We start from the raw sequence: 24,025 nt of genomic DNA on the forward strand, positions 1-24,025 counted from the left end.
GCACCTTCTGATAATTAGCAAATGCTAACTATATGCTAACTGCCAGTGCATTTAGATGTTTTTTTGCTAAAATAAGCTGGTTTGTTTGTTTATGGGTATAACCTACAGGTGTTTTGGGCTGCAGCCTCTGTGTTATTTGCCTCCCTCAGGAGATCTGTACGCCAATTTTCAAATTGTGTGTACATGTGATCATCATTTCGTCATTGGCAAGCTATAGCTTACTTGCAACACTCTTTGGAGTAGAAAGATCTTTTCCACCTACATGTTGGATGTGGTGACTTTATTGATTGTAGGCACATCATTTTTGACCTTAACAGTTCCAGAGTTGCATGCAAAGACACTTCTTGGACAATTCTTGATTTTCCCTCAAGATAAAATTGCAGAAGCGTGATGTAATAGACAATATGCCAGTCAGTTTGAGTCAACAGTAAAAAAAAAAAAAAAGGTTTGCTCTCATGATCCGACGTGTTCTTTATTTCTGGCTGATTACCAACTTGATTACAGTGTCATGCAAAACAATTCCTTTCACATTGTCTTACCACAACTACAAACTCTGATGTTTGATGATTGCATAGAGATTTTACGTGATATAAAATTGATATAACTGTGTAATGTAAAGAAAATGGTGGCGTTCAAAATCTCTTTCCTGAAACCTGAAGAGTGAGACATGCATTAAGCCATACAGACACAATTCTTTGACTGCAATTAAAGCTGCAAGTCTTGCAGTATGTCTCTCCCAGTTTTGCACATATAGAAACTGAAATTTTCCATTTTTGCAAAATAGCTCAACGTCAGTCAGATTGGAAAAAAGATATAGCAATGTTTCAGGTTTGTCACAGAACTTTAGTTGATCTAAACCATACTTTTATAGCTGTGGTTTGCAAGGGCTGTTGTAATTCTTAAAAGTGTACTGTACTTCAGGTGAAGGACTTTTGCAGCCTAACACGTTTTCTTTCAGGGTTGCCCTTTCTACACCTCCATCAACTTTACAGATGATGTAACTGTCTCTCTGCTCAAGATTAAAATGGAACCTTTTCAAACTAATTCTAGTTGCTTTCTTCACTCCTTCTTCCTTCTGAAACCCCCCCAGCCAAAACAGTTAAGTTTAGCCTCTTCCTGTTCGAGTATGGAGACCCCTACATGTCCCACATCTATCTGAACCATCAAAGAAGTATGCTCCTTTGCAGTGGACTTTTCATTCTGATTAGATCTGATTCCACTTTGTTTTTTGTTTTTCTTTCTTTTATTTTTCAATTATTTTCAAGTATGTCTCTTCCCTCTGAGATTTCATTCTCCCCTTTCAGCTTTCATCATTCCTCAGCTTCATCAGCCGCTTCTCCTTTCAGGGCCAGAAGCCCTTTTTCCATCCTGAACTGTCTTTCTTCATCTCTCTTTTTCCTCCCCCACATCGATATCCCTCAATCTCTCCTTCTCTCCCGTAAACAGTAACCCTTCAGCCTGCTGTCACCATCCAGCCTGCAGAGTCTCTCAGCCTCCCTCTCCTGTGGGTAAACATGACCCATGCTTCGATCATCCTCTTGTCATTTTGTCATTATTATGCCCTCTGAACCCCTCTCCATCTTTCTTTGCATCTATTCTCCTAACTCCATCTCTCTTTCACTCAACCCCTGGTTCATTTTTGCTCCTCTCTCGTCATCTCCCGAGCCATGACAAATAATTCCATCACTCAAGAAAGCTGCCTCTTTTTTTTCTCTCCGTTCAACATGTTAAGACCTATCTTTATTTATTCACATGTAGCCATATCTTCTATACGCCCTTTTATAGCTCCAACTCAAACAACTTAACTTACAGGTGAACAATGCCATAACAAGTCTGCATGGTCCCAAAAGGTTTTATTCTAGTAATATAAGAACTGTATCATCTGGGAAGGTTTAGCAAATGAGGAAAAATTCAGAACAAATATCTGATCTGGATAATCAACAAGAAACAAACACTCCCTTTGGAACTTGTTAGAAATGATGCCCTGTGGATGCTGTGTCTCCCACTCTGCCAAAAACTTCTTCTGATTTACTCAGTGTAAAGGTTATCGAAAGCCCAGTGGTATCTAACATAAAATAAATAAATGAATGAAGGAATACAAATTAAAATCACAGGTAGTCTAGCTTACTCTGTCAAACCCTCCATCATTAAGTTAACAAACAACTTTGCTGAATTTAGAACTTTAGGTTTATTACTACATTTATGAATTAAAGCACTGAGATTCTATTGGGAAAAACAAGTACATTGCTTTTCTGAAGTGGAACTGGACTCTAGGTCTACCAAATTTGCAAAAATACGCTGCTGATGCACAAACACCTTTTCACTTTTGTGTCTCCACGTGACCTCATGACCTCAGTGCCTGGGTCCATAATATCAGTCACTGGATGGATCAGAATTATCTCTAGCTTTATGCAGAAAAGACAGAATTCATTACTTTTGGTCTCAGAACAGAAAGTTAAGAGATTACCACTCAGCTAATTTGATTTAAGCTAAAAATCAAAGTAAATGCCAGAAATGTAATTAGAATAGTGCACATATATTTACAACCAAAGCATTAAATTGAGCCATATTTAAATTGTTAGAGTTTGATATCATGACAGTGGGTTTTATCAAACCATAATCCATACTGTTAGCTGGAAAAATCTTATTAAATATACTAACGACTAAAGTACTAAAACCAACTGTCCAACTGCAATATCTTCTTTTAATAGTGTGCAAAAGGATATACAAATGAACTCTCCAGATTGTGTAGAATATTCTGTCTCTAATTTTTTGTTTCTTTTTTACCATTTCCATTTCATGCTCTCTGTCTGTGCATCTTTCACACATTGAGCACATTTTTTTTTAAAGAGCACGTCTACATTTCCAGAGAAATACAACATCAACTCCTCATTTGTGCCACATTAATTATTCCAGGTTTTTATCATTCACCCTTGAAGTGAGTCCTGAGGAGGTGGGTATGAGTGGAGGAGGGGGTGGGGAAGTGCTGTAAAGATTTGGGAATCGTTTTCTCTCACACATCCCTATTTTAGCATCTTTCTCTGCAGATTTTCTTTCCTGCTAATCATTGCAGTCTGTCTCCTCCATAACATGTTCCATTTTTTTGTCAATCTCTGACTCATATTACAACAGCTGTTGTCATTCTTTATTTCATAGTTATTTTTTTTATTTTGTATTCCATCTCTTTTTGACTGCAATGACAGAAACTAGGCATTCTGTATCTTTTTGGTCACATCTCTTAGAGCTGTTTCTACATTTTCTATAAAACTGTCACATGTCTCCCACCCCTCCATCACTATCAGCTCTTTTTTTCCCATTATTCATTCTTATGCCCCCTGTTACCTCTGTTATTCACCAGCTTAGACCCTGCCATGGTGAGTTATGAAATGGATATCTAGACGCAGGGTTTTTTGATATTTCAATACCATTTTGTTTGCATTTGTAAGCCTTCATGTGCATGTTGACATAAATTTGTGAGTTTACTTGGGAAGATATAGTATATGTGATAAAAGGAACTAATCAAATTCATTCTAGTATTTGATTCATATTTTTTTTTATTTTTTCCCTCATCTTTTTTATATTAATTACTTTTACCCATAAGCTACAACTTAGTCTTAGTCTACATGTTATGTAGTAGAACTGACCCTCAACTAAGTAATCGCTTCATAATTTACCCGAAGCTGACAGATTACCTTCCAGAGCTTAATCAGAACATACAGGCAAGTTTATTTTGTAGTTATCTTTTATTTTAAAATACTCAAAAAATTTAACGGACTATCCAGATTTTATCGTGTTCTTACCATAACTTACTCTGTGCTTTCAGTTTACGTACTTGTAGAGAACAAGTAGTACTTACTTTACCCTCAAATTGCAGGTTACTTTTGTGGAACTTGCAGTTTAGTCTTTAAAACTTAAACAGAACTTACAGGTTATTTTCAGAATTTACAAGTTAAAATGGACTTTCTAGAATAAAAATACTACAACAGAACTTACATAAGACCTACTCTGAGGACCAGCCTATATTAAAATGACTGTGAGAGCCAGTATTCAAAATGTTTGGTATTAACTCCACAAACGTGTCTGTAAGTTGCATAGTAACCTTTAAATTCTTGAAAATAACACATAATCTCCAGGAAGGTAACATAATACATTTTGTGAAAGTAAGCTACAAGTGTTGTGAATGCAACTTGTAGGTTCTACAAAAACCACATGTCAGTTAATTTACCATACAAACTGCATTAAGTAGTGCTACAAACTAATTTTCCAATTAAATTTGCTTTAACCAAAGGTCATTTAAATCTCAAAACAAATAGAAGTCAACCCAAGAATTTGTAGACTCTGTTGCCTCAAACAAATGCAGGTCAAGTTTTACTATCTCGTACAGCCTATATACTGACATTCTGTCGTATTTCCATCCTGAGAATAAACCACACAGATGCCGCCTGGATGTGATTTAGTGTGAGTCTGCAGTTTAAAGTGTGATGTGGGAGAAGGTAGCTCTTTGAAAACCTATAATTGGTTTAAATTATACACACCACCCTGAGACGTCCAAGAAACTGGAAGTAGTTTAGGTTGTTGCTGCAATTTTTTTTTTTTTTTTTTTTTGCTTTGCCTCAAAGTCAAAGTGTGCCTCTGCAACAAGAAACCTCAGAGCAGTTATTTCTGAGAGCCAAGCAAAAAAAAAAAAAAAAAAAAAGCATATGATAGCTTTGGAGTCAATTTTTCCAGTTTTTGAGGCCTAAGGACAGGAAGAGAGGTTGTGCTGTGTGTGCATCTCTAAGTGCAGTGAACTGTAATTCTTGTATGTGTGTAACATCTTCCTTATCTGGTTCCAATCAAACTTCACCTCCTCAAAATCGTTCTCGCACTAAAGGAGAAACAAAACTGTAATCTTGACCAGGTTTATGTCTGTTTGATTGACTTCACAGCTGCATGTTGCCTATATGACTGGGCTAATCTCTGAAAGTGTTTGTCAGCATAATTACATTGGAGAGATAATATATGTGTGTATATATATATGGGTGTGCTTGCTTGTGAATGCCACTCTGTTTCCTGCCTGGTGCCTTGAGAGGTAATTTAGACTTTGCACTGCACAACACAAACCCATGTAAATCACAGACATGACATCTTTACACACATTCACACACATAACAACCTTGCATGGTTGCTTGGTCTAAAGCAGTTGTACTCCCCACTCCTAAGGTTTTTTTTTAAGATTAACCTATGAATTGCATTTTAAACACAACAAAAATTAAATGTTTGAGAAATAGTTTGTATATCTGTACAGAGCAAGTTCCTGCACAAATAGATCATTTGAACTCCTGGAACTTACTTCACACATTTGCAGGGAACGTCAGGGAATGTCATGGGCTTGCAGTACATCAATTTTGATGTGCTGTATTTTTTTTTTTAAATGACATCTTATTAATTGTCACACTTACAGCTAGATTTTGCTGTTATTGTTGCATTTCTATAATAGGTTGTTTGAACTCTTTGTTTCTTTTATTTATTTTTATTTGTATTGATTATTTTTATTGTTTTAACTCATCCTAGTTTATTCGTTCTGTTAGTTCAGACACATTTTCGGTGATGGGTATATTTTGCTAGATTTAGTATTTATTTCTGTTATTGTTTACTGCAGCCTCCACAGTACGGTAAGTGCTCATCCATTAAATCAATGAAAGCATTTACACTGTGTCCGCTGCACATCTACAGAGCCATCCACCAAAATTAGAACCAATTGCACAAGCACACCATCCGTATTTTCAAAATAATTCACCCTATGGTTGCTCAAAATGCCAGCGATATTAATGAAAATATTTATGCATAAGCTGTCAGCATCAGATGTGGCTGCATACACACAAAACGTGTGGTTTTACCTCTGAAACCTAGTATGTCAAGTTTCTTCTCAGGTCACAGCAGGAGTGCCAGTCAAGGCAGAGGAAATGGGAGGGGAATGAATGGAAAATATTAATTTAGGAAGTTAAGAACTACAACATTTTATGACACCACTCATCCTTATTTATCTCTGTTTATCGCTACATGGATCTTGTAGGAGCTCTGTAGTTTGCGGCGAAGTGGAACTGAGATCGGACGCAAGCGGTGCAAATTGAGGTGCTCCGAAATGACCGCCTGGGAATTATTAAAGCCTAATTTATTAAAGCAAATTAGGCTTTAATAATTTGCCATTTGCTTCTCTTTCCCAGCTGCCTGGCATTTCCTCTTCTAGTTTCACTAGCTCCCTTCCCCGGCTGCAGTCGGTGGCCTGTAACCGACTTTCACTCCTCCTCACTATGTTAAGCTGCCCAGTCTCTTTGTTCTTCACTATCTCCTTCTGTTGGGTTCTGTCTGTCTCCCATGATCAACTCCATGTTCATTCTCCATGTTCCTGCACCACCTCAACCACCCAGGGATGTTAGCCAGGATTCTCGTTGTGGACTTGAGCCCAGCTTTCAACACCATCAACCCAGACACCCTTGACCAGAAGCTCACCCATGTCACAGTGTTGACCTGCAGCAGCAGGTGAGGCTGGAGAGCATCCTCTTCCAGCACCAAAACCATCAGCACCCTGTAAGTGTGCATACTCTCCTTTTGTATGTATACAAATGACTGCACCTCAGAAAACCTATCTGCAAAACTTCTGAAGGTCACAGATGACACTACTGGAACTGTCTGGATTCAGAACCACCTGGTACTTAACTCACTGAAAACGAACACGCCCTCGCCTCACCATCTTCAACAACACACTGTCTACTGTGGATCACTTCCAGTTCCTAAAGGACACACCCCTTTTTCAGGACCTGAGATAGTCCTCACACATAGACACTGCTCAGAAGAAGGTCCAGCAGAGCCTGAACCTAATACAGCAACACAAGGAGTCTACACTTCTTCTACACACCCATCACTGTGTGTTTTGACTCATTCACAAAGCAGGACGGGTCCAAACCTCAACAAACAATTATGTTTTCAAAGAGAATCATAAAGGCTGACCTTCCCTACATCCAGGAGTTGTACAGGTATTAGGTCAGGAGAAAGGCAGCAATGTCTGGAGACCCCACACCTTGGACACAAATTGTTTTGTCGTTTACCTTCAGGCAACGCTACAGAGCAACATTTGCTGAAATCAGCTGACAGACAGTTTCTTCCCTTGAGTGTGAACGGATCAACATGCGTACTTATTGAACCATGTTTTCCTCTTTTGTAAAAACACTGTATTGCGGACATTTTTATAATACAAAACTGTAATTTTATATATATATTTAAAATGCATTAATTGAAAGCAAAGTGGAACCAAAGTCAAATTCCTTGTTTGTGTGCATAAGCTTAGTGAAAAAAGCTAAATCTGATTCTAACAGAATTGGTCTTTTTATTAGGCTAATTGGCCAAGTAGGAATTCCTGTAAAACACTTTGTATTTTAAAACCTTGTTCACCTTATTTTATATTTGTGCACTTTCCTTATAATACATTTCAGAAAATCAAAAAGCTGAAAAATAATCTGTGATTAGTTGTAACTTTGTATGTTGAATATTGATAGGGTCAGTTATTACTCAAAAATAAGGAAACACCCAGCTTGTCCAGTGAGCTGTACCGGAACTAACACCATGCCTCATCTGACCTTTGGGTTTATTTTAACAGTCATTTGTGCCAAGATTTCCCCATCAGCCAAGAAGAGAAGCAGCGGAGCCAGAACAACACACCTGGACAGATCCAGGCACTTAAGCTAATGTGCTATTCTTGTTCTCTTGTGGCAGTTCTAACATTGAAAGCTGATCAATTGTGACTGGCTCTAAATCTTGGTCATATTTAACTTTTACCTCTAGCAACAAACCTAGATCATGCAAACATGAAACCTATTTATTTAGAAGAGAACTTCATAAGTTCCTGGTGATTCTCTGACTTTTATAAAGTTCAGGTCATACTATTTTGAGCCATAATTTCCAATTTATAAAGTTTCCCTGTAATCTGTTGGAGTAGACTTTTGTGTTTCCTGTGTCTAATAGGAGATCAAATCTCACCTGAGTGAATCTCAGCTTGATTGGCAAAAATTTTAGTTTGTGGTTTCATAAGTGATTAGGAAAATTGATTTTAGTGTGGATTCTAAATCTATTCTCATCTTGAGAAATGCACAGAAATCTACTCATGCTTCATTTTACTTGACAAGGCTCCTTGGTGAGGTAAAGAACTCACTATTTAGGCTTATTACTGATAAGCGGTAAGACTATTTGGTTTAAAATCTCAAATTAAAAGTAGCTTAATATCTTGCTACACTTCCTTGTGCTCAACTACTTAACTGGCTTACACTTTAAGCTGTTTTCACACTGTTCTTTTGATCATAAAACATGAAAGTGCAATCAGTTCAAGCTGTGAAAAATAAATGATCGCTAATTAACTTGTGTAGTGTTGTTTCATGAATTATTTTCTCCAATTTGTGTGGTTCCCAGATGGTAAAAACACACAGTAACGAGGCACCATCAGACTGTAAATATACTTCACAGAAGGTTGAAAGTTGAGATGTTCATTTGTAAGATCTCAGAAGAGTATAGAATCTGATTGATGGCATAGCTGTCACATTATATTTGTGTGTGTTAATATGCCACAACAACATCATCAAGCCTTGACATTGCCATTTAATTTCAATGGCAAATAAATCCAGCTGCAAACATGATAAACATTATTTCCAAAATCAATTTTTTTTAAAAAAAAGGACATCTTTGGTCTATAATGACCTCCTGTTCTCGTATTTTTCATACATAGGCCACAGCCACATGAATATCAAAAGAAAAAAAAACAAAAAACATGACAACAACACATCGCCAGCCTCACTTCTAACTTTATTTGTGTTCCAGGAAAGAAATCTACAGCATGTTTACGCGCTCATGCCTCAGTCCTCCATTTCCAAGGTGGTGTGTGTTTGCGTATGACAAACGCTGGGTTCTAAAAATGCTTTACGGCACCCTATGAAACACTGACCTTTACAGAAAACCACCAAACTGCTCAGAATGATATACCGTGCACATGCTCGGTCATGAATGTGCGCTCGTCTGGGCCCCATGCACATGACCATGGTTTACATGTGGGTGTGTGTGCACACGGTAGCCCTCCTGTGTGACATGATGTACGGCCAGAAACATTCTACCCCACCAGCCATCATTAACTCTGATGTACAGCCAAATGTCGTTATGTATGCTTGACTGCATGATTTACCGTTAGGGACATAATGGAGTGGCTACTGTAATGAACTCGCAGAGTGTTTGATGTACGGGACACTGCTGGGGAGAGGCAGGTTGGGGGGGCGGGAATAAACACTACATCTGTGATGGCAGCAATTACAGTGGTGATGATGAAGGTGATGAAATTTGTCTCCTCACTTACGACATGAGCACTTTCTGCAGGGGAAGGGCAAAAATTAGGAGGAGAAGCAAAAATGAGTTTTGAAGAGCAGTAAACAGAGGAGGAAGGGAAATTATCAGATGCTGCTTTTGCTAACTTTGATGTTGGGACTGCCTGCCATGGCTGGAGGGGAAACAATGACGATGATGATAAGGGTGATAACAAATGGTGATGACACCTATGATGAAGGAGTTCACACTGTACTTCATAGCGTTTTATTATTAAAGCATGTCAAAGTAGGTCAGTCCCCCCTCAGCCCCCTTGCCTGGCACTGGTTTAATTCAGTAAAGCAGACTTTGTGCACTTGATCTTAATGACGGGTTGCGAGTGAAGAGAAGAGATAAAAGTATTATGGTGTCTGCTGCAGAAAAGAGGAGAAGGTTATGAAGTCAGAGGTCAGAGGAGACGGTGAGGAAGGAGCATAAGGAAACTGGCGCAGAACAAAGAATAGAGAGAACACCGAATACAAAACTTAGAATGCTGAATACTGCAGCAATGTTCTGCAGTGGCTGAATGTGAATTATTTTTCTTGCAAAAAAGATGCAAACTAATGCTTATTTTGTTACCGTATTCATCATCAGACAGAATTCCAACTTCATTTTGCCGTTTTCTTTTCCTACCTCAAGACACTGTAGAACCATTCATCGTTTTAACCGCAGTCTGACTTTGCCCCCTAATGGTGCAAAGAGTTAACTACTTTCATTTTACAAAATGCTTAGCAGGACCTAAGCCTTTTTGTAAAATGGCTTAGCACAAACAATCTGGCATTAAAAATAATAAAATAAAAACAACACTTTAAAATATTTAAAGTGCTAAAGAAAATTCAAAAACCTCCAATGGTTCATGTTCATGATATATCAGGGTCTAAAATGACCTGCTCTCCAGCAAAGATCTATGAGCCCATGAAAAAGAACCAGATATGAAGTTTTAAGCAGAACTTCATGCAGCATGCCTTAGAGCAATCAAACCACCAAGAAACCCTTCAATGGAAATGTTCCCAATGCTCAAAGCAATGGAAGGGTCATCACAGCAAACTTATCTTTAGTATTTTGCATTATAGAAATAACACTTCTGGAGAGAAAAGGACATACAACATCACAAAGAGATAGCTGGTATTCTGGACCCTCTAAACCAGAATGTTTTTAACTGGTCAAATATGTTATCAGCACAACACATTTTTGACTTTTGGAAAAAAACAAAACAAAAAAAAAACAACAAAAAAAAACAGGACATCCATATTCATGTGGATGTCAGTTGAGTAGTAGAGCATCTATGGGAAGAGTTGATAGTTATTCTTATTCAGCCTGGTTTATGCTTGACAGCTTCAGCAGAGGAAAAAAAATAGAGATGTCTTAGCTTGAGAAATTTTAGGGCTAGATAAAACTAGGTAATAAACACAAGAGTACATTACACTGTTATTTATTTATTATTTTATAAATTTGCAAACAAGTACAAGATGCAGTTTTTATTTCATGAGCATTAAAAAAACGTTCTGTACAATGAGGATGAGAATGACTTGCAACAAAATGTGGGACAATATCAGGTGAGCTAATTTTATTTATGTAGCACCTTTTCAGCAACAATGTAATTCAAAGTACTTTACATGAATTAGAGGACATACAAACGAACAGAAAAACAGAAGAAAAGCAAAAGAAACAACAAACGTGCTTCACAATTATGAACTATTAGGAGTTTCTCTGAATCTGTTTGTTGTAAATGATTGGGAAGGTAATATTTTTGATTCCTGTTCTGGATTGACTGAAGTATATCAACTAAATGGTCCCGTTCTGGGTTGCTGGATAAGAATAAGTACTCAACAAAATGCAAACTAAAAGGAGTTTCTCTGGACTAACCAAATGATTTACACAGTATAAAAACTGTCTGATCAGCACAGTACTTTAAACTGCGTTCATATCAACGCAGTTTGAGTTATTCTGGTTACATTTTGTTTCACATTTAATTTACTCTCTTTTTTAATTATATTATTCTCTTTTTTAATTTCTCTTAGTGATAGAAACATAGTCATAGTCACATTATTTCTAAAACAAATTGATTGGGACAAGGTTTCAAATCAAAAAGCTTCCATACAGAATGATTGCACAGCCTGAAATGCTCAAATTCCAAATACATGGTTCACTTTTGTCAAATGACGATAATAAAAAAAAAACTATAAAAAAATTAAACTAATATATAAATTAGTTTAATTTTTTCATTTTTTAAGCAGTAAACCTGCAGACATATGTCAGCAAGGAAGAACTTCACTAACCCGAAACCTATTTTTAAATGTTTTTGTCTTCCTTGCACCCACAAAAAGGGAAGGTCCCACAGCACGGCTGCAGCCAGGGTCTCCACAAAATCTTTTCCCAGCTCATTTGGTTTTGAATTGTGTTGGGTTGAACTTGAACGTCATCAGATCCCTCTTTACTTGGAAAGGTGCTCTTATGTTTCTCTACGGCTTTGGCAATCTGCTGGAGGATTTCAGCGTATCGAGGCTCAGTCTCAGGGGTCAGCTGTCGGGACTCCGAGGGGTCGTGGAAAAGGTCGTACAGCAGCGGTGGGTTATGGTGGGTCACATGTTGGCCATGACACAGGCAAACCCTAGTGTCATAGCACCCCCCAGCGCCAGGCGGAAAGAAGTTTGGCGTGAAAAAATGCACCTTGAAGATGGAGTTGCCTAACAGAGACACACAACAAAAGCCAGAAACACCTAGTGATTTCTTCACCATCACGTTTGCATAATGTTTTGCCGAGAAAGTCAGACATCACCAGTGGAAACAAGCCTACCAAATGGTTTGTTTGATGTCATTGCTTTTATTTGGGAACATCTATAAAAAAAAAAAAAATGTGGCACTAAAACCAGGAAGCAGGAAAGAGAAAAAAACTTGACAAGTGGGAACGTGTTGTAACAGGCAGTTTGGGCACTGACAATGTTGAAAACAAATCGCTAGTAAATGTTTGCAGCAGTTCACCAAAAGAACCAGAGAGCCCAGTCTGACAACCAAACCCGATTCAAATCTTTAAAAAAAAAAAGAAAAGAAAAGAAAGAAAACTTGGTTGGAGATGGATTTGTGTTGCTAAAGAATCAAAACGTGATATTGCACTCACAATGGCAGAAGAGTCTAATTTCAAGCAGCCATACATTATTGCCATTGTTTGAGATAGACTTGAACAGATTAGCGCAAAATCAATAAGTGGAAAGAAAATTAATTCATATTTTTAACAGATACATTTGTTTAAAAAAAAAAGTGCTATTCAAGTGTATGCAGTACCTTTTACTTTTATACCCCTAAATAAATTGAGTTCAGCAAACAACCTTTGGAACATCACCAAATGGTAACACACACTCCATATTCATTTGTAATTTAATCTCAAGAGAAAAAGAACAACTTATTAGGGAACAACACAAACAGCATCATGATGATCAACAGACCCGACAAATCAGGAATAAAGTGTTGGGGAAGTTTACAGCTGGCTTCGTGTTTGGATGTAGTCGAGAGAAGAAGACTCATTCTTAGATATTTTCTGCTTCAGCAAGATATCTCAAACCAGGTTAGACAAAGAAAAGAGAAATGAAAAACCTACATGTGGGATCTATTTTCTTGCACATGTTGTGTTTCGGGGCTGCAGGAAAGTAAGAGAGAACAAAACATTCAGCAGAAAACAGGAAGGCTGAATGGAGTTCAGCAAAGTTGTTCTGGTTTATCCGAACAACTTTTCCTGTTGCATAACAACCTCTGCCTTTTATGTAACAGAAAATGATGGAACCTTTTAGGAAAGCTTAGATTCTCAATGGAGTATACTGGGACACTTCTCTTATTTCTAACAGCCACTATAATAATTGCATGCACAAGACATGTCAGCTTGCATTTTTTTCTGTTTTCAAATAATAGTAAAGCTCTCTTTTAGATTCAGTTTTCTCACACAGTTGATCTCACCACTGTTCCAGCTGTAGATCATTAATGAAGACAAAGGGCAAAAATGAATGTTTTTACATAAATGTTGTTATAACTCCCATTACAGCTGTACAAAAAAATATGTATTGACAGGGAAACACCTGACCGGAGAGTAGAATTTAACTACAAAAGTCAGACATATACATCTCTACTTACCATTTAACATAACATTATCATATGTTATGTTCAATATGTGGGTTCTAAGACAATGAAATGTCTCAACTTTGTTGTGTTTTTTTTTTCTGTCACTTTCTGTTTTTTCTGTCATCCTTTAGTGAAAAGCCACACGTCACAAAACAGTCATGATAAGATCCGTTTCAATTCTGTCTCATGGAAATATTTCATACCTCATTAAATCTGAAAATATACATCTGCTGAATGGCTGAGCACATTTCTGTTTCTGCGTGTGTGAACTTACTATCAGGTGGATGCCACCGCACCGCATTCAGGTACACACCGCAGTAGTGGAACATGAATTCATGCTCTGATCGTGCAGCTTTCCCCTCCAGCAGTGGCATGAGGTTATAGCCATCTAACTGTCTGAGAAAGAGTCAGAGTAAGAGAAGAGAGGACTGTGAGGAATGCATGAGGAACAACACAGATTTGATGTATGTGAAGATTCTGTGACAAAAATCTTGATGACCTCCCTTGTAAAGTGTGTGCACCTGTGTTTTACGCTAAAGGAATTAAAGTGAGATTTAGTTCGCATCCAGACATTTTTCTCTTTTTTTTTTGTTGTTGTTTTGGCTAGACGAGCTGTTGAAGATTACAAAAGTGTCATATTATAAAGTATTGGTCTGTACCTATCTGGGTGGGTGTCCTTTGCTAAGTATTTCAGGGTGGGGTAGAGATCCATGAGGCTCGTAGGCTCATCAACTACTCTCCCTGCTGCCAGTCTGCCAGGCCAGCGAAAAATACCAGGGACCCTGATCCCCCCTTCCCAACCTCCCATTGCTTTCCCACCTGGAGATGAGGCAAAAAGGCAGAAATTACACAAATATTTGTGGGAGTGTCATCGATCAAAATCACCCTGATGTATGACTGACCTTTATATATACTGTTCCAGCCTCCTTTCTGGCCGATAAGAGAATCAGAATCTTCTAAATGCCCACCATGGTCTGAAGTAAAATGCATGAAGGTATTGTTGGCCAGGCCGAGTGAATCCACCGTTTCCATTATTTTACCTGAAAACAGTGGAGGTTGGTGAGATGCAATCATCTGAGATAACACAGTAAAAGGTCACTCATTCTTTCCCTTTTCCACCCTTTAAAACTTAAAGTTTATTGAAATCTTATGCTTTTAGTCAGTTATGAACTCAAGTAAAATAAAACATTCCTGCCTTCTGAGGTCTAACACAAGATTTGCACTTATTAACATATTAGGTTTACGCCTTTTGACTTACCAATGATCCAGTCCACTTCTTCTAGGTTGTCGCCATAGCGACCGTGGAGGCTCTTTCCAGCAAAGGCAGGCGTTGTGAACAGGGGCGTGTGGACATGAGCCAAAGAGAAGAAGAGGAGGAACGGACGATCAGCATTCCTAAAGAGGAATGCCAGAGATGTTCTCAGGCACAACATCTCTTTAACCATTACCCATACTGTTGTAACAAACAATTTAGATGGACATACATAATAATGTGGACAAGATTAGCAAAATAACAAGTTCCCACTATGCCAAATTCTCAAGTGAACTAAAATAATTTACTAACTGGGGTGATAACTCCCTGTTGCTTCATTCCTGCAATTTGTGTCCAAAATTTCCACCAGAAAACTTGCTAAGCCTGGTGGTTGGGCTCTGGGGCAGTCATTCATCCAGCGGACCATTGTGTTCTTGAGTTAAAAAATGTTTAAAGTTGACAGGAAATTTAAAAATATCACTTGATAAATATGTGTTATTGAAAGAATGTAAGATTAATACCCGAACACCAACTACAAAGTCTTAAAAAATGCAAACATTTTAAAAAAAGACTTTAAAAAATAAGCAATGCTTAGCCCGGTGGGGGCACAAGTAAAGCCTGGTGGCCCGCCAGGCTTAATATAATGCACTGAGAGAAACCCTGTGTTTCACAAAAAACACAAAGCAAATAAAGCTTAACAATAATCCTCAGATTGAGTTTATAAATATTAAATAGTAAAGGATTTCTAAGTGTAGGTTGCATGCTAAGGTCATATCCGTAACAAATGAGGTCAAGAGTATTTTGGTGTGAGAACCACTGAGCTACACTTAATCCTGGAAAACAATTGGTATTCTATTATGTTTTACTAAATTTGGTATAATTCAAATCCATAAAAAAAATATTGCAAGCTGATAAGAGTTTCAAACCATATTATTTTCTTGTGTAACAGTAGTTCTAAGGTATATCTACTAAAAACACTCTTGGATTTGCAAAATACTGACAATGTACTCAGATAGTTTTATCTGAGTACATTCACTGATTCATGGAAATAAACTCATATTATAAAATAATCACCAGTGCATAGGCACAAATATAATTTCCTTTCTTTATTCTTAATTTTATTTTCAGGCTGAACAGAATGTTTAAAAACTCTGACTTAGTAATACATGATTTTCTGTTTCTATGGGGTGTAAATATGAAGAGGCCAATTTTGCTTGGGCACTCTTCACAATGAGAAATGCAAGAGACAGATTTATGTTAATGTTCATAAATAAATATAGAAGAAAATACTGACTGGCCTAAAAGTGTTAATTTCTACAGTCAAAGTAATAATTAAAAAGCAACTAAAAAAAACCCCAACAAGCTGTTAGTTGATCTCAAAGGGCAGCTTCATATACTTTCCAGGGACATAGTGCCATTTTATAGCACAATCAAATAACTATTCCCTTCAATTGATTATGTCCTGAAATTGTATGCTCCTTCATTATGTCATTTACAAATATTCTCAGCAGCATTGAACTGAGAAGTATTTAGTATGGCAAACTCAGCATACCTACTAAAGAATGCTGTTGTTAGTCTGGTGGTGAGGGGTTCTCTGTGAGACAGGAGCCCTGCTGGCGAATGCATCTTCGAGGAAGAGTTTTGGGTAAATAGGTTGTGGTTTGTCTGAGCAAGCGTTTAGGCACACCCAAATAACTGACATGGGAGGTTAAGGGATTTGTCAAACATGAATGGAATAATCAAAGCGACACTCCATGAATGTTTTTGATGAATGAATAACATTAAAACATTTAATGAAGTTCAAATAACGTCGGTTTTACATAAAACCCTTCAAGCCCTATTATTGAGTGCTACATATTCTACTAATATATCAACTGGGAAAGTTTTTTTGCTGATCAATGAATGACTATGGAACTACTTTTATCAGTTTTGATTGTTTTAGTTTAAATTATTCCTTTATTTTGACCATTTTGTCATTTTATTTGTATTACTTGTCATTAATCTATTTGAGCTCTCTCTAACTAAACTATAGGAGTTTTGGAGAATTCCTTTAGCTTATTTGATGCTTTTTACTTTAGGTTGTTCTAAAGTTTACACATATCTTAAAAGCATCAAATTTGCAAACACATCATAATCATTGGCTTATATAGGAGGTATATATCTAGTATAAATTTTTGCTAACTAAATATAAAATTAAAGACAAATTTGGCGTATCTGTGAGTTTTGAGACTTTCTGTGGGGGAAAAAAGGACAGAGCCGCTCATTATTTTGCACTGACATGCTTACCTTACCTCTTTATGAAATTCTGTGCTTCTGCCAGCAGTCTTTGGGGCAGTGTCTCCACTGTCATGGGCTGTTCTATCACATCTTGGTTCCTCATAATGATGCAGTTCCAGGTTCGAAGAAGCCCAAAGGGGACATACCACACAGCTGCTGCTACTGTGCTGACAAAGAAAAGTAGCACCAGTAGCCACAGGCTAACTTCAAGGAGCCCACATAGACGGACACACACCTGAAAAGACATATGGATCGAACATACACAAATGTATTGACTCCTTTACATACAGTTTTTATGTTACAGTTTGATTTTGGTATATTGAGACATACTGACGCATATCATGTTACACGGTTGTCACTTTGAGATTCATGCCATTAGATACTAGTAGTTTAAATGTTCTTACTAAACCTGTTTCCTTTCTTAAACTATCAATAGAAAATACTCTACTTGGCTGTCACTCTTAAAGGCTTCTATGAATTTCTTCTCATTTACAATTTTTGCTTCAAGTGCCATTCCCTTTGCTCTACCTGTGGAACAGCTGGTTTCTATTTGTCCCACAGGCAACTTTCCTTGCCAGTTCTTCTGAATTTCAGTTTCAACATTGGGTTTTTCCTTAATGTGAGTCTCTGACTAATGCAACTGAGTTTCACAACCAAGTTTCTGTTTTCAATTTGCTTCTCAAACCCTTTGGCACTTGTCTGCATGATTACACGAGTTGCTAAGCTTTTGACTTAACACAACAGTTTTTTTTTTTGTTTTTTTTTTTTTTGATTGTGTTCCTTTTCATCCAGCAAAAACACAAAAAAAAACAACAAAATGAAAACATATCTGTTTCTTATATATGTGGAGAAAGAAAAATAAAACCAAGACAAAGTCACACCCACCATTGTAAGAAGTCCCAGTCCAAGCAGTAGGGTTAGATGTTGGAGTGCAAGTTGAAGATCCACCAGCACATCGCTGCCCTCCCCGGGAACGCAGTCGTTAAAAAGGGTGAATGGCAGGCCATAGAAATAGCTGAAACCATGCTGGTTTGGGTGATGACAGTGATCACCTCTGGATTCACAGTTCACACCCTGGTGCCATTTACCTGCAGGAGCACAAGATTAAAAACAGAACTCTATTAATGTAAAGACAAAAAAGAGCAAAGAGGCCACATCACTACATAAATCTTCAGACCTTTCATCAAGCATAATTTGGTCTGGCTCGATTGAAAAATTCAGCAGATCCTACTACGTTCTTTAAAATGTATTTCCTTATGTGTCATCACACATGAGCATAAGACTGAGTGACAAGGAAAAAATTCTAAAAGGCCGCTGCTATTTGCTCTATCAAGACTGGAGAGAAAAATACTGTCTACTGAAAGTTGGTGGTTTGATGCAGGAAAAGCAAGAATTATGGGAGATTTCAGCACCTGCTTCACAGGGGGTTCATTAAAAGTGACAAAATAAATTAACTCTGTGACTAAGATCTGTGAGAGTGTGGATTTTAGAACTCGCAGATTCTTTTAAAAAGTTTAAATAGTCTGGGGTTGTGTTATTGAGCACAGATGTACAAACAAAGTTTGTATATTTTTGAAACCATCCTACTTAATTGCACATTTCATGGAACTTGAGTGTGCTATTTTTAACAAATGTACTGTATTTTTTCTTTTATTGGAAATGTTCCCTTATTTTTATAATATTTTATCTTTGTCTGAATTTGCATGTTTCACTGATGGGACACCTAAAATTTCATCTAGGAGGGACAATAAAGGATTCTATTCTATTCTATTCTATTCTATTCTATTCTATTCTATAAAATAAAACTCTCCATCTCTTAATTTTTACCTCTGCTAAGTACAACTTTGAGCTTATGCAATAGCTAGTTCAATTTGCCCTCATTTGCTTCACTTGCAAATGAGAGGCTTTGAATCGCCATTAATTTAGTGCAGGCTTCTTTGTGAATCTAATCCGCATATAAAGAAAATAGCAGAAGCGAAATTGCTACAAACGATGGAGGTAATGTCATTGATTTGTGAATTGTCTATTCAATTTTTAATAAAAGTATGTTGGAAGAGTTATGAGTCAGACAGCAGACCCGATCGCCTCTTACCGACTAGGCCGGTGGTGTATCCCTGTTGCTGCAGCCTCTTAGCAAAGGTAGTCTCATTAGGTGGAAGTCCCCCTGAACCTCCGAGAAACAGCAGTACCTGGACACGGCCTGGGCTGGCCATCCCTGGTCAACACATATGAATGCAAAAACAAATTAAACAAAAACTGATGGAACCTTGCATGTGGTAGATTTAACTACACATTATCATGTAAATGTTTGGCTCTAAGCAGGAGATCATTTACCTGAACGAAGTGGATAACGGCCTGTCATCAGAGCGGCCCGGCTTGGCGTGCAGAGAGGAGCTGCTGCGATGTACTGGGTCAGTTTTACTCCCTCTGAAGCCAGTCTGTCTATGTTGGGAGTTCTTCGGGAACAGTAAAAAATAAAAATGAGTAATATAAAACGTATAAAACGTATAATACAAACATTACTTTGTATTATACGATTGTTTTAGAAAACTTGGTACTAAGACCAGATCTAATTACACACAGCTAATCCAGCTGTTATTGGCAGCCTTGGTAATTTGTTCTTTTTCTGAAGCAGCACACTCTTCAACTGAAAAATGTGAAGAAGATTTTTTTTTCTCCATTTGTTATCATCCTACTCACTGTGAAAGGTGACAGTATAAACTTGCCTCTTCGTCTATCCTTGTTTATTACAGTTCCAGATTTTCCAGATTCTATATATATATATATATATATATATATATTTCATATGGGAAAGTGCAGGTGAGAGGCTTTTTACTTGTACAGTCATTTCCTGATTTAGGAAGCTCAGTGAACTCTTACCTAAGTCTATTTTTTTTCCTCTCTGTCCCATTTTGAAAAGTAGCTTTGTCACAGTTTAAGTTATTTTAAACATTTTCTGTAAATATGGGCAAGTTTAGATGAAAATCTGTTTTATCTAAATTATATTTTTTCTTGTCTTTCCAATTTTGAAAAACGGCTACGTCAAAGATACTCTGATCAACTTAAATGTGTATATTACATTAAAATAAAAACACCTTCAGTTAGCTAGACTTACTTGTGATGTTCTTATCATGAATATATTTTATTCTATAAATGATTTTACTAACATTTTTCAATTTCACAGATCTTTACTGAGGACATCAAAAATATGGATTGTGTATGGTTTACCTGATGGTATCATTGCCATAGCAACCTATGTCCCCAATCCCGAGGTCGTCCACCATCATTAGGACAAAGTTAGGCCTCTTGTCCTCCACCTCCCCTTTGACATCACTTCCTGATGCCAGGAGCAGGGAAAGAAGAAGAGGTGCCAGCATGGCAGATCTGAGCAGAAGACAGTCATATATTACTCCTATTTCTTTTTCCCAAAAAAACTTACGTCGTGTTAGTTTGACTGACATGAACTTTTATATTTTGCTAGAAAAAGTGATTTAAATTTTATTTTTATATTGCCAAAACACATTGCATTGACTAACTGCATAGCCATTCTGCAAGGGATTTTGTTTTGCCTCTAAAGTGCAAATTATTACGGGGGATCTTTTAAAGACTGCATGCTATTGCGTAATCCCAACACATGAAGTGAATCTGAACACTTCTTATGTAAGGAAGGAGTGCCCAGATTCAGACACGCTGTTATAAAACACCATTTGAAGTGTGAACTCTGGCAGAGTCCGCACGGCTCTCCGAGCAAACGTGCCGCAATTAAATGCAAGCCGTAACGTGAGTGAATGAAACTGAATGTCTCCTGATTAACTGCAGCGTTAAAATGTATTTAAACTCCTCGCAATTTAAACTCACCTCCATCAAACTACTCTACGCTCAAAGCTGTTCCTGCTCTGCTCAGGTCCCTCCTCAAAAGGTTTACAGTAATAAATGTCACCAACGCGCAACACATTTCAGGCTCCAGTAAAACAGGTAGCTCATGCGCCACGACGATACACAGTTAAGGACTGCGTCAAGGTGTCGTCAGAGTTTTCAAATACAACAAACAAAAGGTTAAAACAATGAAAAGATTACAGAAATTTAAAAGTGCTTTTCACCGCTGTGTTGCTAATAGACAAAATAATAATCAGAGCCTACGAAACTTAGGTAAGTACTAGTTTTGAGGAATATTAGCGTTATTATATTAGGAGATGCGCAGTATTTTCATTTGACCAAAAATTTTGTTCTTGATGTGAAATAATGAGACTTCTTTTGCTAAAATTGCATCTTGATAGTTTAAGATGCAGCAATCAAACCCTTCTTACAGTTGGTGACTGTATTTTGGCATATTTCCACTGGTATGTTGATTATTTATATCTGGTTGAAAAATGTATTTTTAGTTACAGTGCCTCCTTGTCATCACTTTAATTGTCATTAAAACATCACATAACTCTCTGTCTTTATAGATCAATGTAAACTTGAATTTAAATAATGTGCACCTCAGTAATTAGAATATTATTGAAAAGTTAAAATTATTTCAGTTATTCAATAAAAAGTACATTCATATTCTTTAAAGAAAATTTGACAAAGAGTGATTTTTAGTATCAGTTTCAGGTAATTTTAATAATTATGGCCTAAAGGTAAAAAGAAAAAAAAGACAATTAAAATATTATAAAAGATTAACAAAATATAATTTATATCATAGAAATGTTTTGTTTTGGGCTTCACAATCAGCTGTCACTGATGTGTAATCTTATACATATAAGAAGCTGACTGTTCACAGTGTACCAAATCCATTCATATCAGAAGAAAGTAAAGTGAAAGGAAAAAGGGTGTTCAAAAATGAAGCAGAGGTAGCACAGCATAATCAGGATATTGTAGTACTGGCAAGAGGAATATGTACGATGCCAAACCAAATAAACCAGACAAAAAGCCACTAATAAAACAGTCTGGCCTTTCTTAGCAACTCACAGTTTGATAACTTCCATGTCAACCTGTCGAACAAGTTTAACTGCCTGATTATCAAGCCCTTTCTTAATACTTTGAAGACAGAGAACGCCAAACTGTTCCTGAGAGAGTCAAACATAAGAGAAATGTCTTGTCAACAGATTCGCAACATATGATCCATTCACTGACACAAAGAAAAAATGAATTGGCACTGCTAGCATATGATCATTGTTAAAGAGATTTATCTGTATTTATATGAGTCGGTTTATTTAACAGACATAGACAACCAAGCCCTTCTTCTTTAATTCGGTATGAGTCATGTGAGAGAAAATTCAGCCTCACTTATTTGTAATCAAAGCAAATTTATTAGTCATCACCAGGTTTCTGCTCGCACTGCTTGTACTTAGTTAGAAAGGATGGTTCTGTGTGGGTGCAGCAGCTTCAGGGTACAAAATAAATATGTGCACATGTAAAGGCATCAACAGTGCTTGTGTTGTGCAAGCTCAACCTCAAGCAGGTTCCCACACTTCGTTTCTAAGGCTCTAATCAGGCGAATCTTTATAGGCCTGTCACCATAAATCATTCACAGAACCTGCACTTGACGTGTGTCTTTCCATCTAAAATACTTGACATTCCAACTCTTTCATTTAGATCTCTTCCTGGCTCTTTTTTTTAATTATTCCTCATGAGTTCTATAAACTTTTTGACATCTCAAAGGCACTGTAAAAAACAAGAAGAAACACTCTTTCACAAGTAGAAACTTTGCATCAATAAATCTTTCCACAAGAGTTTGTGCACAGGATTATATTGGCTTTGCAAAGCCTTAGTCATAAAGCGTTTGTATGCGCGGATCAATTTTTACCATTATTGTCCTTGGGGTGCATTGCCTTAGCAACATTACGATAGGTTTCCAAGAAGGTCCACATTGTCAGGCTATAATTTTCTAATCAAAAGTCCCGCTGAGACCTATAAAAATGAAATAACAATTAAGTTAAGGGACATCCAACAGCTGACAGACAGTTCAAGGGTTTGTCCTTATCAACCCATGGTAAAATAATCTTGTCCTTAAAATTAGATTGTATAACCATGTTTAGAGTCTGGAGTCTCGGATAGAGCTTTTCTCTGTAACTTTTCTGAGCATCGCATGCTCTGAAATGATGTTGAATTTGGCAAAACAGCCACTCCTCTGAAGATTAGCAGTTGTCCTAAATGTTTTCCATTTCTGAATAATCTTTCTGACTTTAGAATGATGGACTTTAAAATGTTTCTAAATAGACTCAGAACCATCCTCAGATGGGCAATGAGTGATTTCTTTCCTTCCTAGCATTCTGCTAGCTTGCTTCAAATCAGCAAATTGTTTTTACAGAGGTGGACAAACTCGTTTCCTCTGAAATCTTGCTGAATCAGTAAGGTACTTGGCTTTTCCATTTTTGCTTCATCTTTGTAATAAATGAGTGTGTATTTTGAATTGGAATTGTTAGTATAATTTGTCTATTGTAAGAGAGATTTATCTGTCTTTATGAGTCAGTTTATGTACAGACACACAGCCGAACCCTTCTTCTTTAATTCAATGAGTCATGTGAGAGAAGATTCAGCCTTAATTATTTGTAATAAAAGCAGATCTATTCAGGTTAGATTTAAATAGTTCTAGAACCTGATAGAGGTTGTTATTATGAGCAGGTGCATATAGTGGTGTGAGCTCACAGTTAAAAACATTTTTCTTTTTTTTGTCAAATGTCACAACGCCTCGATATTACCGAATTGAGCCTTTTCTCACTTTTTGACACATTTAAATGTTTCAGATCACCAAAAGCAATTTTATATCAGACACTGATAACCTGAGCAAATAAAACATGCAGTTGATAAGTTATTCAATTTACTTAGCAAAAATAAAATCAGTAGTATTATAAAATGGAACTATAAAATCCTAGAAAGGAAAGGAGTATGTTCTTATATCCATGACAGCACTCATGTATATCCAGTTAGTGACAGTATTTTTTTTTATTTGCTCTGCTTTGTTTTTCTTTTTTGACAGCTTAACAAAATTTCTTCGTTAATTTTCTAATATATATATATATA

General features: G+C 37.0%; 1 protein-coding gene across 2 annotated transcripts in view; it reads right to left on the bottom strand.

Annotated features, from left to right (window-relative positions):
* Positions 1 to 10,811: 10,811 nt before the first annotated feature.
* arsh (arylsulfatase H) overlaps positions 10,812 to 24,025 on the bottom strand; it is a 19,236-nt gene continuing 6,022 nt past the window's right edge. Inside the window, exons 1-11 of one of the 2 annotated variants that reach the window (XM_007578633.2) lie at positions 20,876 to 20,960; positions 20,246 to 20,401; positions 19,352 to 19,473; positions 19,110 to 19,232; positions 17,903 to 18,105; positions 17,032 to 17,252; positions 14,747 to 14,883; positions 14,391 to 14,528; positions 14,148 to 14,307; positions 13,763 to 13,884; positions 10,812 to 12,065 (exon numbers count right to left, since the gene is read on the bottom strand). In XM_007578633.2, coding sequence (XP_007578695.1) covers positions 11,671 to 12,065; positions 13,763 to 13,884; positions 14,148 to 14,307; positions 14,391 to 14,528; positions 14,747 to 14,883; positions 17,032 to 17,252; positions 17,903 to 18,105; positions 19,110 to 19,232; positions 19,352 to 19,473; positions 20,246 to 20,394 — 1,770 coding nt within the window. In that variant the 5' untranslated portion in view covers positions 20,395 to 20,401; positions 20,876 to 20,960 and the 3' untranslated portion in view covers positions 10,812 to 11,670. Of the gene's footprint in view, positions 12,066 to 13,762; positions 13,885 to 14,147; positions 14,308 to 14,390; positions 14,529 to 14,746; positions 14,884 to 17,031; positions 17,253 to 17,902; positions 18,106 to 19,109; positions 19,233 to 19,351; positions 19,474 to 20,245; positions 20,402 to 20,875; positions 20,961 to 24,025 lie in introns of those variants that run through there. The other variant, XM_016664442.1, reaches the window with a different exon arrangement.

Source organism: Poecilia formosa, unplaced genomic scaffold, assembly GCF_000485575.1.
Source record: "Poecilia formosa unplaced genomic scaffold, Poecilia_formosa-5.1.2 Scaffold486, whole genome shotgun sequence".
In the NCBI taxonomy this organism is placed as follows: Eukaryota; Metazoa; Chordata; class Actinopteri; order Cyprinodontiformes; family Poeciliidae; genus Poecilia; species Poecilia formosa.